At 45.4% G+C, this 16,177-nt stretch overlaps 1 protein-coding gene across 3 annotated transcripts in view; it reads right to left on the reverse strand.

The window, feature by feature from the left end:
• The window catches only part of GLB1 (galactosidase beta 1), a 90,612-nt gene that overhangs the window by 46,816 nt on the left and 27,619 nt on the right, over positions 1–16,177 (reverse strand). For 2 of the 3 annotated variants that reach the window (XM_079932963.1, XM_079932962.1), the window contains 6 exons: positions 16,004–16,098; positions 10,986–11,166; positions 8,544–8,602; positions 6,999–7,120; positions 6,872–6,912; positions 1,375–1,487 (listed from right to left, as the gene is read on the reverse strand). In XM_079932963.1, the coding sequence (XP_079789089.1) occupies positions 1,375–1,487; positions 6,872–6,912; positions 6,999–7,120; positions 8,544–8,602; positions 10,986–11,166; positions 16,004–16,098 (611 nt within the window). The remainder of the gene's footprint in view (positions 1–1,374; positions 1,488–6,871; positions 6,913–6,998; positions 7,121–8,543; positions 8,603–10,985; positions 11,167–16,003; positions 16,099–16,177) is intronic. The other variant, XM_079932964.1, reaches the window with a different exon arrangement.

The following is a 16,177-nucleotide window of genomic DNA, read 5'->3' on the forward strand; positions in this document are numbered from 1 at the left end:
ACCACAATGCAAATATGTGAGAAACCAACAGACTAGAAAAATATTTATGTTTCATAATTTAAAAACTCACTTCTGAACGTCTGAAGGGTCAAAGAGAAATCAAAATAGGCATGTTTAAAAGCAAACAATAATAAATGTATTACATATCAAAACTTATGATATGGTACCATAGCAGTACTTGAAGGAAATGTACAGACTTGAGTATTTATATTAGAAAAGAAAAGAAGAAAGCCCAGTTTAAAAAGCTAAGCTTCAAATAAAGGAAGGAAATAATAAAGATAGGAATAGAGAGCTCTGAAACAGAGAACAAACATACAAGACAGAACTTGGGAGTCATCGCTCTAAATTCTACAGAGATTAAACCCACAATAAAAATCACACGCGCAACATTTTAACCACACATCTGGAAACGTAGATCAAATGGACAAACTCTAAGAGTAGTTAAGTATAGATCATATTTTTCAATATGTTTAAAATTTTTCATAATATAACTAACACTTAGGCTTAAACGGAGACTACAGCATACTTAAAACTAACAGAAAAAAAAAAGTCCATACCATTTATAGGCAGAAAATCTTTGTTTTTTAACTTCAAAACTCAGGTGACTGAGCAGAAAAACTGTGGGTTTTTTTTTAAAGCCACACAGAGACAGGAAACCCCACCTGGGTGCGTTAGATGCCTCAAAGGTCACAACGTTAGCAAGGACTAAGCATTCAGGTGTCAGGCCCGGAGGAAACAGCAAATCACTTGCCCCAAATAGAAAAATGAAGCATTGCTGACAGCTCACATTTGTACCGTGTTCAGAATGCCCACGGATTTTCTTTCCTGCGTACTTCAGCTACTTATGTGGACACACATCTTCTTCTGTTTAGTATGAATAATAGTATAAGTGGCCACCGCTTACTGGACAACAGATGTGTCAGGGCTGTACCGGAGGCCTTACCTGTGTTCTTTTTAATCCTTACAACGTACTGTGGAGCACCTTGCTGACAGGCTCACTTTTTTTTTTTTGCGGTACGCGGGCCTCCCACTGTTGTGGCCTCTCCCGTTGCGGAGCACAGGCTCCAGAAGTGCAGGCTCAGGGCCATGGCTCACGGGCCCAGCCGCTCCGCGGCATGTGGGATCCTCCCGGACCAGGGCACGAATCCGTGTCCCCTGCACCGGCAGGCGGGCTCTCAACCACTGCGCCACCAGGGAAGCCCTCAGGCTCACTCTTAATCGGGTGGGACAAAGACTCAAGGCCAAGTCTTGCTCATGCTTCCCTTCATCCGTCCTTTTAAACACAAAGGCTCCAGGAAGTTGTCTACAGCGCATTGTGAGGCCCGGGCAGGCTCTGGCCCAGACCAGCCCCTGCAGCCCGTACAAAGCACTCACCTGCTGAATAACATCCCGCACAGCAAAATACTTCTCACTGAGGTCCCCGGCCTCGCTCAGGGGGGCATCGTAGTCGTAGCTGGTGGGCTGTGCTTGGTAGGGCATGTTGGCCCCTGCAAGACAAAACCGTGCCACTAACTACTACGGAAGGCCTTCCCCTGGGAAAAGTTCTTTGGGATTCATGGCTTGGCATTGTGGAGGGAGAAAATAAGGAACACATTAGAGTCAACTGTTAAGTGACACAGAGGTGGCCCTCAGGAGGCAAGGTTTAGAGAAACGAGTTTCTTCCTGCAAGTGGCCCTCGCCAAGCTCTTAGAGCGTACAGAGCACCCTCCCCATCCACTCTCTCAGCGACCCCAGCAGACAGCCCTGTCACTGGACAAGCAGGGCCTCTGAAGCTCCCCACAACCCCTCTGGACATCTCACAACCAGCAACAGCAAGACTTATGGCATGACTCACACGTCTGACTGTTAACCCTGCAGCCGTGATCTTGTTCATCACCTCATGTGTGGCTGAGAAAAGGTCCATGGTGGACACACCAGTTTTCTGGGCCCAGGATCAGCAGCAAACAACTAAGGGGCTATCAGACCAAACAAACTGGGAGATGACTGCAGACACACATCAGCCCACTGAAAGTCAAGTGTAACCTTGGGCGTTTGTAATGTCTGCAAAGAGTTGGGGGGGTGCTGTGGTGTGCCTCTCACATTGACTCACTCATTCCCCCAGTTACCAGGAGTGCTTGCTGAAGACGGCTCTCAGATGTGCCCCTCTCTGGTCCTTGACATCTGCTGGGCCGCCTTGCCCAAGATTACACCCCTTCTGGGATTGCCCACATCCAAAGATTGACCAGTGCAGGGATATAAAAGCCCAGTCCCCTTGCCTCAAAGGGCCATCGCAGCTCCAGAGCTCCCTCTAGAATCAGCTGAGCCACTTTTGAGACTGCATCACTGCCCAGCTTCTCCTTCTGCCCAATCCTGACTCTGATGTTGCCGCTGGGAGCACACCCCAATAAACTTGTGCCAGGCAGTCTCAGAGTACGTTTCCCAGGGAACGTGACCCGCCACAGAGACTAATAAATAATGGCAATACTGTGGATGCAAAAAGCAAACAGCGTTGCAATTACTGTCCAAGGGGCACAGTCTAGACCAGTGGGCCCCAGCCTTGTCACAGGTGATATTCACAGATAGGAGACTCTGCAAATTTGGGCAGTGACCCTGTGTCAGTACAACTTGCCCTGGCCTGAGAGTCACGTGGAGAGCTCGTTAAAACACACTCCTTAGCCCAACCTGGGATTCTGACTCAGCAGGGATAGGGTCAGACCTGAGACTCTGCATTTCTAAGCAAGCCTCCCAGGTGAAACTGACGCTGCCTTTTGCAGACCAGCAAGGCTCCATGCCACCCCTTTCTCTTCTACTCCAGAGAGCGTTTTGCAGTGCAAGTGTGTGAAAGAATAAAGTTATTTTAGGATAATCTTACATCCAATCTAATTTTTAAGTAAATGAGGCACAAAATCTGACAGTTCACTATGATTTAGTAACAAATTCCTTGGAGTGATCCCACAGCTCACGAATGATGGAGCCGCCCTGGGTGATCCTACTGGTGGCGGGGTTGACAGATGAGGGAGGCCAAGGATCAGGTCATCCCCCAAAGACTGTCTAACCTGTTCAATGCACAGAATCTACATTTTGAAAGACCTGGGCCACTCCACCAATTGAATTGATCCAGTCATATTACTTTTACTCTCCTGCCTCTGGGAACACCTATGTTAAAACACATCCTTTGCTGTGAGATGCAAAGAAAAGAAAAACCACATCCCTTGCTGCAAGGAGCTCACCTTCTCCTTTATGGTCCCTCCTCTCGCTCAGTGTGGCAGCGACCTCGCTCGACTAGACCAAGGGCATCCTAGTGGTAGGCATGGCCTTGTTTACCCAAGGCCCCTGCAGAACCATGCATGAGAAGGAGCTCTGTGAAGGAGTGTCAACAAGCGTGAACACCCAGAAACATACTTTACGGGCCAAGGGAACCCAGGCTGGGAAGTTGGCCAACGGGTTACAGGACAGACTGGAAAACTAAGTGTGTGCAGTTCTACCAGCAGAATCTTCCTCTGGATGTTTCAGATCCCCACAGGGCAGTGTCCTAGGGAAACAGTGCTGACTTCAGCCTCCTCTGGCCACGCTGGGGAGTGTGAGGTAGGAAGACAAGAGAACTGGCAGGATGTACCGCTCCTCAGCTTTGCAGGGTGTGTGAGGAGGAGAGGACAGCCTGGCTCCCGTGCAGATACATGAGCACAGAGTGGGCGCCTATCTGCACAGCATGGACAGCTATTGTGGGCAGGAACGCAGTGAGCACCTGAGCCAGAAAACCTGAGGTTTTCTCCCATGCTGTCCTCTGGGAAGCTGGCCCGAAGAACTGCAGCCAAAAGCACAGACTGCTCACCCCCTCGCCCAACTCCTGCAAAGAGACCGGGCAACAGGGCAGGAGAGAGAGGCCGGCAAACACAGAGGGACTGGTTTGGGGGTTGGAAACACAGGCTTCAGGCTGCAAGGAGTTATCCAAAGAGCAGTGACCAGCTTTCCAAGGCCTGAGTTTGAGCCTAGGCTCTACTCTCTGCCAACTGAATGGGAATCTTGTGGACTTTTTTGGTACCCTGCTTTTCTTATCTGTAAAGTGGGTCCATAATCCCCAGCCCAGATGAGACTGCTATGAGGACTAAATGGGAAAACAGAGGCAGAAAAGAGCCTTGTATTGTTTATGGCAGGGTCAGGGGCAAGGGACAGGATTAAGGACAACTTCTCAGTGGTAGTTTTATACATGTAAATTTTATTTATTTATTTTAAAAATTTTTATTGGAGTATAGTTGATTTACAATGTTGTATTAGCTTCAGGTGTACAGCAAAGTGAATCAGTTATTATACGTAAATTTTAAAAAAGAATGTGTTGGGACTTCCCTGGTGGCGCAGTGGTTGAGAATCTGCCTGCCAATGCAGGGGACACCGGTTTGATCCCTGGTCTGGGAAGATCCCATATGCCGTGGAGCAACTAAGCTAGTGTGCCACAACTACTGGACCTGCGCCCTACAGCCCACGAGCCACAACTACTGAGTCTGCATGCCACAACTACTGAAGCCCACACGCCTAGAGCTCAAGATCTGCAGCGGGAGAGGCCACCACAATGAGAAGCCCGTGCACCGCAACAAAGAGTAGGCCCCGCTTGCCGCAACTGGGGAAAGCCCGTGCGCAGCAACTAAGACCCAACGACGAAGACCCAATGCAGCCAAAAATAAATAAATAAATAAATATATATTAAAAAAAAGAATGTATTGTTTTCAATAAAATAATAGGATATAGAAAATTGTTTCATGAACTGTAAAGTTTCAAACAATATCAGCCTTTATTCCTGGATTGGTGACTGGTCTTGGTTCCATGGATGGAAGCTAGGAGGAATCCCTACTTTCTGAATGCAAAAGGCATCACAAAATCTGAAGTGTTTCTAAGGGGAAGACAGACACAGGGCTGATCTAACTTCAATTACCAACCTTGGCACTCTACTATTTTTTAAGAAATGACATTTGAACTTTGCATTATCTCCATTTTTTGGCTCTAAAAATAATATTAATAATACTTTAACCAAAGTCTTCTCCTTGACCATCCTGCCCTGCACAAAAGATAGCAGTTTGAAGAAGAAACTTCATTAAGAGCTGATAGTGTCCAATTACTAACACCAGGAGACTGAGGTCCAATTAGGCTTCCAAAACTCAACTGTAAAGCATCCTCAATGACTCCTAGAGGAAAATGCAGATGTGGAGAGATGTGGGGAATGAGGTTTAGAGAAAAGCAATATAGGATGGTTTGTCTTTGCAAAAGTCAATGGCAATGAAGAGAATTTTACCATAATTTTTCCTACTAAAAAAAAAATGACCATATAGGCCATATAGGAATGTAAAATGGTGCAGCTGCTTTAGAAAACACTGTGGCAGTTCCTCTAACTCTAAGTATAGAGTTAGTTACCATATGAACCAGCAATCCCACTCCTAGGTGTACAGCCAAAAGAACTGAAACAGGGGTTCAAACAAATACTTACACATAGGTAATATTACACATAGGTAATAACGTTCACAGGAACATTATGCATAATGGCCCAAAAGAGGGAACATCCCAAATGTCCATCAGTTGATGAATGGATAAACAAAATGTGGTATATCCACACAATAGAATATTATTCAGCAATAAAAAGGAACGAAGTCCTGATACACAGTACAATATAGATGAACCTTGAGAAGATTATGCTGAATGAAAGAAGCCAAACACAAAAGACCACAAACTGTATGGCTCCCTTCGTATGAAATGTCCAGAATAGGCAAATCCATAAAGACAGAGAGTAGACTAGTGGTTGCCAGGGGCTGGGAGGAGGGAGAGTGGGGCATTTCTTGGGTACGAGGTAATGAAAATGTTCTGGAATTAGATGGTGATAATGGCTGCACAAGTTTGTGATAAACTAAACACCACTGAATCGTGTACTTTAAAATCATGAATTTATTTATTTTTTTGGGGGGCCACACCATGTGGCTTGTGGGGTCTTAGTTTCCCGACCAAGGATCAAACCCAGGCCTTCGGCAGTGAGAGCGCAGAGTCCTAACCACTGGACAGCCAGGAAATTCCCCAAATCATGAATCTTATGAATTATATCTCAACAAAACAAAGTGTTTTTTTAAAAAAAAAAAAGAGAAGAAAAAGACCAGAATATACGAACAAGTAAGTTATAGCCAGAGACTATGATCTGCCCGACTAGCTTGATTTAAAACAATAGCTTCTAAATGTACAAGTTATGTCTCTTAAATTTTTTTTTAAGGAAGAATGATTTTTTGACCTACTGTATAGCCAGAGAACTATACTCAATATTTTACAATAACCTGTTAGGGAAAAGAATCTGAAAAACAATACATATCTATATATTTATATCTATCTATATCTGAATCACTTTGCTGTACATCTGAAACTACCACAACACTGTAAATCAACTATACTTCAATAAAATAAAAAAAGAAAAGAAAACTTTGAAAGATTCGTATTTACATAAGAAAAATATTCCATTTCTATGATTCTATAACACTTTTGTAAATTAAATGAAAATTCTGAATTAAATTTTAAAAGAACAAGTAATTTGTGAGCATCTCAAACAAGTATAGAAGGGTAATTTATAATCATCAAATGCAGTTCCTCATTTATATAACATTGATTATTTCATAACACCTGGATACTCAATTTTTTTAAATCAGTTCTCAATAGAAAAGTAAATTCAACATTTCTCTCCTCTTCTTAATAAACAAAAGAAAAATTATTTTTAAAATTATATATGCAATTTTATATATTAGAAAATTTGGGAGAAAGCAAGCAAAAATAGAAAATAACAATTGTCCATAGGCACACCCCTCCAAAAATCAAGCACCAAAAACATTTTAGGATTAGATTCTACAAACAGATGTTAAATTGCTCTTACCATTCCAATAGGCAAAATTCGTGCCACCTATAAACATGTACCTACAAGGAAACAAGAGAACAGACAGTACTTCACCATGAGCCCACAGCTACGGAGAACAGCCTCCCCTCTGAAAAATAACACTCACATGTTCACACTGGCCCCTCGGGAGAGAATATCGTGAAGGGAGGAAGCCACCGTTTTAGTCTTGACTGTTGAGTGAGGTTGGCCCCAATGGTCTAACCAGCCAGTGTAGAATTCAGAATTGACCTGAAAAGAGAAAGGAATATGGAGCTTAGGATAGACTTAAGACCTTTACATGCTGGGCTTCTCAGTAACTACTGCCCTAGGTTCTCTACCGAGGAACAGGTGGGGAGAGGAGTTGACATTCACTACTTTACCTGGAGCTGGGGGACCAATGAGGACATCCCATATAGCATTGCCTAAACTCAGGTCTCAGGTGTGGACAATACAGGTGTCCCTGAAAAGTTGTACCTGCCTCAAAATCTTGTTAACCAATCCTCAGTTTGAATATGGTAGGAAAGTTTGCTGGGCAAAAGAATCAGATGACAAAATGTTTATAAAATAACTAGCTCCAAATTCACCCTTTGTGTGAATCTAGATTTTCAGATCTCAGGTTGACTTAAAGTGAGGTAGACTTGTCCAAATATTCTGCCAGGCAGGCCCCAAGCGCTTCATGTTTCTGTTGGGCATGACCTTGCCAAGCCCTTGATCTTAGAAGGAAAGAGAAATCTGGACGTGTTCTGGGGACTTCTTGTCTCAGACTCCAGGAAATAGCTCCACCCGGAGTCTGGGAACTCGGGTTCTGCATGGCTCACGAAGCAGAGACCAGGTTCAGAAAAGGCTGCTTTGTACAAAGGTGGGTACACAGGCGGGGCAGCCTGACTTGCTGCACGGAAGGCACAGGATATTCCCCCTTACACGGGGCCAAGTGACAAGGACAACTGCCACAACTGCAAGGAGAAGGGAAGCACAGAGAGGGCTGCATCATTGATGGGCTGAGCACACCTGCCAGGACCTGGCCTCCGTCTCCACCTCCCAGGTGCCTACACGGCATGTCACAGAGCCCCGCGGCTCCCAGAGTGGTCAGCAACCCTACCTCCCCGTGTCACCTGGTTGCTTGTCAGAAATGCAGAATCTCAATCCCCTCCCAGACCCAACAGATCAATGTTTGCGTTTTAGCAAGAGTCCCACGTGATTTGTAAGCACACTAAAGGTGGAGAAGCTCTGTCATAAAGAGCTTTCAAGGAACACAGACCTGAACACAGATCCTGGCCCTGCCACTCACCAGCTGTACGACCCTGGGCAAGTGACATGGCCTCTGAGTTTCACTGAAAATGGAGACAATGATACTACCTATGAGAGCTGGCACGATGACCAAATACGATGAGGTATGCAAAAGCGCAGAGCCTGACGGAGGCGGGATGTTCACTTCGGTCCCCATTCTGCCCCCCTCCAGTGCAGGGCCTCAGTGTCAAGTAGCAGCACTGCTTCTGCTGTTTCCCATGTGTCCAGAAGGGGGTCTCTACACTCCCATCAGCTGCTGACCTCAGACTCAGAGAAACCAAGGATCCATTCCCACCCTCCGCAGCAGTTAATCGCTCTCTCCCAGCAGCGGTAATGAAGTTAGTACAAGCAAACAGTCTCCCCAGGCCTCACGCCTGATTCTTACCAAGGGTCCTTTGGGTTCACTCTTCCTCTGGATTAGGAAAGCAGCTGTGACGTTGACACCTGAAAAATGAGAGGGAGAAGAACGGTCAGCCATGGGAATGACAAGAAGTTAAATAAAAAGATTCCTTCGTAGGACTTGCGCCTGAAGCCCCCACCCTTCCCCACACCCCCAGGGGCTTGCACGCCTCCAAGCTAGCTTTAGGTGAGGACTCAGGCCATCCATTTGACGGACCGTGGGGACCACAGAATGATGCTTCCTCTGTGAACAGTGCTCGGGCCTCTCCTGACTGCTTTCCTTTGGGAGATCACGGCACAGGCTTTGTGCTTCCTGTGTCCCCGGCACCTGGACACACGGCTGGTCTCTCTCTCTCTCTCTCTCTCTCTCTGTCATTCCAGACCACTCGTGAACTCAATTTTTTCTTCTGAAATATTCCATTAGGATGCCTGTATCTCATCTTGCTTCCCATGACTCTGTTCTCCCCTCCACCTCTAAAGAGAGAAGGGGTTTCTCCCCAGAGAGGTAATGGGCTGCTTTACATCAGTGAACACGCACAGTGCTTCCCAGCCAGAGCAGAGGACACCCTGACCCCACATTGCACAGTCCAGTTCCCGCAGTGGGTGTCCCAGCGTGAAAGGGACACCAGCCAAGTCTCCAAAACCCCCCTGCTCTTGGACAAGCCTTGGGCTTCTCTGTAAGGCCAGCTTTCAGGAGGGAATGTGCTGATCAAGAAAGAATGGAATCTCATTTATTTTATGGCTGTAAATTTCTCACTATTAAGCATTCAGTAGCTTCCAGATCTTTAAATGCTGCTCTCAGGCGCCTCTCCTGGGATCTGACCCCAGCCAGGCACTGCCCCTCTTGCACACAAATGAATAAAGCTACCACAGCCCCACCTGCCTCAGGCACACTGGTCTTGAGTGTCTGTCCTTGAACCCACAGAAGAAGCATTATTTGTATGTGCTGTCACCCTACATACAAATAATGCTTACAACTAACTCATAATAATCTTCAATTTGTTCCTCCCAACAGAAAAATACTGTGCTTTTTCATCACTGTGTTGGGAAGTGTGCCAAAGCAGGACGAAACCAGCATGCCACTTCCTGTGCAGCTCTTTGTAGATGAGTTATTTCATCGCCAAATGCTCTGAGCAACGTACCATGTTTCTAGAAACACTCAATTCACTCAGAGCCAGTTACTTCCTTGTTGGTAGGGTAGAAGAATCTTTTTAAAAATGCAACTTCAGTTTTCTGTACATCCTTCTCAAAAGAAGGCAACGCTGGGTATGTGTCTCATCCCTCAGATGGGAGAACAGCGGGATCCTTATGCTACTTGAAGAGCTGGTCTTTTTGGGCGGGGCAGTAACTTTTCATTTTGAAATAATTTCAAATTTACAGAAAAGCTGTGAGAATAGTACAAAGAACTCATCTTCCCTTCACCCAGGTTCCCCAATTGTTAACATTTTACCACATTCATCAGGTTTTCCCTCTCTATATGAATATACATATTTTTTTCTGAGTCATTTGAGAATAATTTGCAGACAGAATGGCCCCTTACCCCTAGATACTTCAGTGTGTATCCCCTAAGGGCAAGGGCATTCTTTAAATAAACAGAACTCAATGATAAAAAACAGGAAATTAACATGGATAGAATACTATTATCTAATCTAAAGGCTTTATTCAAAGACTTCAATTGTCTCAATAATGTCCTTCATAACAACAACAAAGGAAAAAAAAAAAACACGGAAAAAAAAGTCCAGGATCACACACTGCATTTAGCTGCCATGCCCTTTATGAAAGCTGCTCTCAACCTACATGAAGATTTCTTAATGTCATACAGCCCGAAGCATCCCAGCCCTCCTTTCATGTGTGGAACCTCAGCAGCTTACACAGCACTAATGCATCAGGAAGACGATTTTTTGTAGCATCTGCCAAACCACCTCCGGCCCATCACAGTTCCCAGCCTTATGAGTTTATGTAGAAAGAAAACGGAAGTACCAGGTAAGTTCCCCGAAACCCAGGACCGGCCTCAGAGTTCACGATGGCCACGACCCAGCCCGAGCATCCAGCCACGACTCGGGGGACAGGGGGAGCAGGGAAGAGCAGCACATCCCAGACAGAGCCTGAAAGGTGGAGCTCCTCAACCTGGAACTGCTCCTGGCAGGCAGCCCCGAAGAGAACAGGACTCCAGGCTGCAGCTAGCTCCGCCAGGGCTGGAAATGGAGCTCCTGACCTAAGGGCCAGCTCAGCTGACATAAAATGATCTCTGCAATGGAGGGGTGCAATATCAGGTGTTCTATTTTACCCGTTACCAGATACAGGAAAATCTGGGAAATCTCACTCGATATGTCCTTGCCACTTGAACAACAGATGCCTAGAATGACCGATGGAGCAAAAAGCCCAAACCTGCCTGCTCAGCTGGGTTTCTGTGACTGTAGACACCAACCTGCTCCGAAGTCCACGGTGGCATAGAGCCCCTGCAGTGCCCCGCACTGCAGGAAGCTCTCATGCGCCCCGTCCGTGGTGAACAGAAGCACGTCCTCGCCCAGGTGGTAGTGGAAACGCTTCTGCAGGAAACGCAGGTAGTTGTAATCACAGGTATAGTAGCTGCCATATTCATTTTCAACCTGCAAATTTAAAGAGAGGAGGGGAAAGAAATCAGGAGATCCAACGTCCGAAGGCAAGCTTTTGTTTAGAGAAACTACCTGCACATCTCTGAGATGACAAGGCTTAGTAATATCCCCAAATATCTCCTACACTCAGTCCTCAAAACTCATCTTCCAAAAAGCAACTCAGCATAAAAACCTACCTTCTAATACCTCCCAGAAATAAGGAAAACAACCAATGTGTTAGTTTTCAGATTGTAGTGATATTGTCCCCTATAATACGTAACCGATACTTTACACATTACATAAATAATAATTTTCCATGGCAGAAATATTAAAAAATGAAGAAAAATCATCTGTTAATTCAGTGGGTAGAGGCCAAAGGATGTTGCTAGAGATCCTGCATTGTCAGCCTCCACAACAAAGAATTACTGGGTACAATGACAATAGTGCTGAAGTGTCCATTCTCAATGAGGTGGAGAGCATCCCCAAGGAGGTGGGAGCTGATTTTTATAGAATTTAAAAAAAAAACACCGTATTTTTCATATAAAGTATAGATATATGTACAATTATACAGTATATCTCAGGTATTAAAATTTCATGGGGGGCAATTAGAAAAATATGTCTAGAGAGGATCTTTAATGGGCAACAATGAAAAAAAGGTTAAGCAACATTGCTCTAAAGCAATAAAATGAATGACCTTCATTTATTTCCAATACACCAGATATGCCAGAAAATCCAATACACCAAAGAATCTTAGAGGTATAGAGGTTGGTGAAAGAAGCATGACACTGAAAAATACACACGATACAATTTCCCGAATAGAAAATCGAAATCAGTCAAAACCAAACTATCAAGTCTTGGTGTGCACATAATCGGTAAAAGTGTAAAGAAAAGCAAGAAGCTGATGGCTACGAAAGTCAGAACAGTGAGAAGAAGTGGGGTGTGATGAAGAAGGACACCTGGGAAGCTTCCAGGGTCCTGGCCACGTACCATTTTCCATCTTGGGTGGTCATTCTGTAGCTGTTTTCATCATAATGCTTCATTATTGCACATTAATGTGTGTGTGGTATACGTCACAATTTTACAAAAATTTAAAAATTTCCCACACATAACAATTTCTACCTGCACACAACGCAAAACAAATTTTTGTGATCCTAGGGATACGTGGCCTTTGAACATGAGCATAAGAAACTGTGAGCCTCCAGAAAAGAGGTGCCCAGTCTGAGAGTGGTTGGAAGAGATGGTTAAGGAAGCTTCCCCGCAGGGATTGCCCGAGGCAGCTCTAGAAAGAAAGGCACTCGCTGGTCAGGGAAGCGGGAGAGGTAGAGAGTATTCCTGCAAGGAGTATGCTGTTGGCAAAATTGCTAGTAGCTCCATGAAGCCTATGGACAGAGTCGGGGAGTGGGAAGGGAGTAGGGAGTGATGTAGAAGAACTAGACACCACCATCATCATCTGCAAAGCACCTCCTCCCAAATGGTTTAACGCACAATGGTTTTCTCAGCGAGAATCCCTCTGACTATACTTTCATGTTATGGGTTCAAGAAGCAAAACAGGGCTTCCCTGGTGGCGCGGTGGTTGAGAATCTGCCTGCCAATGCAGGGGACACGGGTTCAAGCCCTGGTCCGGGAAGATCCCACGTGTCGCGGAGCAACTAAGCCCATGTGCCACAACTACTGAGCCTGTGCTCTAGAACCCGCAAGCCACAACTACTGAAGCCTGTGCACCTAGAGCCTATGCTCTGCAACGAAGGGTAGCCCCTGCTCGCCGCAACTAGACAAAGCCTATGTGCAGCAACAAAGACCCAATGCAGCCAAAAATAAATAAATAAATAAATAATTTTAAAAAGAAGCAAAACAAGGACTTCCCTGGAGGTGCAGGGATTAAGACTGCGCTTCCAGTGCAGGGGACGCGGGTTCCATCCCTGGTCGGGGAACTAGGATCCCATATGCCGCGAGGTGCAGCCAAAAAAATACTAATAATAAATTAAATTTAAAAAAAAAAGAAGCAGCAAAACAGGTAGTGGTAGGCCAGTATCAAGGGCTTCACAGGTCATGAAGCCATCCTGCAATAGAAGGTGTTTGCCACTCACACAGAGCAGGAAACTCCCCTTGGATGACTAATCCTGATACTCTGATTAGTGCCTCAGAAGTCCCTTTGGAAATAATTGAAATAAATCTTAAGAAAAGCTTTGCAAATACTGGCAAGGTACTGTCCCCCTCGTTTTCTTTTTTCTCCTCTTTAATTAAGAGCTACTTAAATGGCTGTGTCTTCCTTCATCATCTGGCTGCCAAGAAGTTCAAAGCTAAATTTAAGGGTCGGCTTTAGCAACTAAGAGGGCCCAGAGCCTCTGCACCTCTCGTTCTTTTCTGGCCACGCCCCAAGCCAATGTCATTGATTTTCACTTACTCTTTCAAATCTTATTTATCCATTATCATCATTGTATTAAGATAAAATACAGGACTGTAGTTTAAACAGGATTGTAATAAATGCATATACCTAATTTGGTTAGGTTTTTAGAGAAAGAGAAAAGCTCAACATTCGCAAGACAGCTTCGTGCTGCGGTCACAGGCATCAGAGGCCCAAGAGTCCCTGTGCAAACCTCAGCTCTGCCTCTTCTTATCCAGGTGGCTCCACCCGTCAAATGTCTCTTTGCCTGTAAGAGGTGAGTGTACCTACCTCACTGGGTTGTATGAGGATTCACTGAGCCATACATGAATAGGGCTTTTGCACAATACCTGGCACCTGGTAAGTGCTCAGAAAGCTGGCAATAAAGCATACAGTCAAGTTCTCTATCATTGCCAACGAGAGGAAAGCAGAGGTGTGTGTGGAGGCGGGGGAGGTAAGAGGAGAAACACACAGAAAAGGGCTTGAGACTCATAGACGAAGTTGCAGTTAGCCTCAGAGGAAAGCTGATTTTTCTAGAGTAGGAGTTTGCCAACTTTTTCTATAAAGGGCCAGAGAGTAAATATTTGGAGCTTTTTGGCCATATGTCTCTGTCTCAACTACTGAACCATGCTATTGTGGTTCACAAGCAGCCCCAGACAATATATAAATGGTCGGGCATGGTCATGTGCCAGTGGCCTTTATTTACAAAAACAGGCAGAGGGCCAGGTTTGCAGGTTGCAGGTCTTTGTTCTAGAATAATTATCTCACCCTGTAAGCTCCTTGATAAAGCAACAAAACACTGCAGACGTTTTCAGCTGTTCCTCTTCCAAAACAGCAGGTATAAACAGGGCTAATCCCTCATGATGAGTACCTCACAAATTGGATGAAGCAAATTTGTGGGTGGAAGGCCCCCACTCCTAATTATCAAGGGGCAAAAGGATTAGGTGGGATTTTAGCAGGTGGAGATGTGACGGGGGGAAGGGAGAGGAAGGAAGCTGAGTCCTCCGGCAGGATCCACGGTCAAGTTCAAGTCATCTGAGGTTGCCAGGGATGGACACAGGAGGAAATTCCCCCCAAGACAGTCAACTTTGCTCTCCCTTGCACAGTTCATATTTGTTGACATTGTGGTGCATTTCAATAACCAAAAGGTACAGGAAAGTCCTCAGCAAAAATTGAAAGTGATTTCGGCAGAAGCAGAGACTAAAAAGCAAGGGAAATTGAGGAAAACCTGAGATCAAGAGAAAGGAAGAAGACCCAGCTATGCAGATACACCCAGTTTTAGCCTTGAAATCTTCATACAGGAAAATGGGCTCCTGTAAGCTTAACTGGTACAGACTCAGGACAGGTGAGGGGCAGTGAGTGCTATCAGTACACCCCTCTGGGAGTAGCAGCCTGGCCTCTCTCCACCACGCAGGGCACCCTGGCCAGCCCAGCCCTCTCATATCTGAAGGGCATGGAAATGGCCAGGCTCCCTCCCCACAATGACCGTCCCTGCAAACACTCCACAGTGCTGTTCACAAGAAGGAAATCTGGCCCACGCTCCCCTAGGGAGCACCGCACGCACCCCCTTGCTGGTCCGGGATGCAGCCAGTTTTACATAACGTATTCTTTGCAATCAGAGCATCCTTGGTAAATGACCAACAGACATGGTTTTGTTTTACCTAAGTATTTTTACAAACATCAAAAATCATCGCAGGTCAAGTGTACCTATTTTTCACTTGAAAAGTTCTTGCCACGTGATATACCTCACAATCTACCAGTCACTGCAAAGTGAAAAACACATGGAAGAAGGAAAGTGAGGGCAGGAAGTGGGAGAGAAAACACAGTGGCCCCAATTCACTGCATCCTCTTTCCACACCCATGGAAACTGACGGCCTAGGCAGTACAGACGCCAAAGTGGGTCAGTCCATGCTGCATCCCTGTGGCCAGAAGGCAACGTGGCACCGGAGAGGAGCCAGGCTGCAACACCTGCCAGCTGCGTGACCTTGGCCAAGTCACTTAACCTCTTTGAAGATGGTGGTTGGAATAACTGAATAGCATTTGTAGGGTATCCAGCAGAGAGTCTCACACAGCAAGCATTCAAAAATGGTAATGCCTCCCCAGAATGCAATTTAAATCAAAGCACCATCTGTGGCATTGCCTCTTAAAGAAATAGACATATGAAGATAAACAGCAAGGACCTACTGTATAGCACAGGGAACTATATTCAATATCTTGTAATAACTTAGAGTGGAAAAGAAGCTGGAAGAGAATATATATATTCGTATATATGTATATGACTGAATCACTTTGCTGTACACCTGAAACTAACACAACATAGCAAATCAACTATATTTCGATTTTAAAAGTTAAAAAGAAAAACAAAAAGAAAGAAATAGACATATGAGGTTCATGTCTGCTTCGTTCCCATATATAATGTGGATGGATGGAAACCTCCCCTGACCCGGCCAGGCTCCTCTCTGCAGTTACCTGCATTGTTATAATCGGCCCTCCATTCTGATAGAGGAGGGGCCTCATCTTGGGCAGAAGGATTCCCAACCACTTGTCCACAGCTGCAAGGTAATCTGGAAGACAACCAGGTTTAACACCATCACACGCCTTTTTCTACAAAGAGACACAACACAGCCTATTACCCTGGGGCTG

Source organism: Stenella coeruleoalba, assembly GCF_951394435.1.
Source record: "Stenella coeruleoalba genome assembly, chromosome: 10".
NCBI classification, from domain to species: Eukaryota; Metazoa; Chordata; class Mammalia; order Artiodactyla; family Delphinidae; genus Stenella; species Stenella coeruleoalba.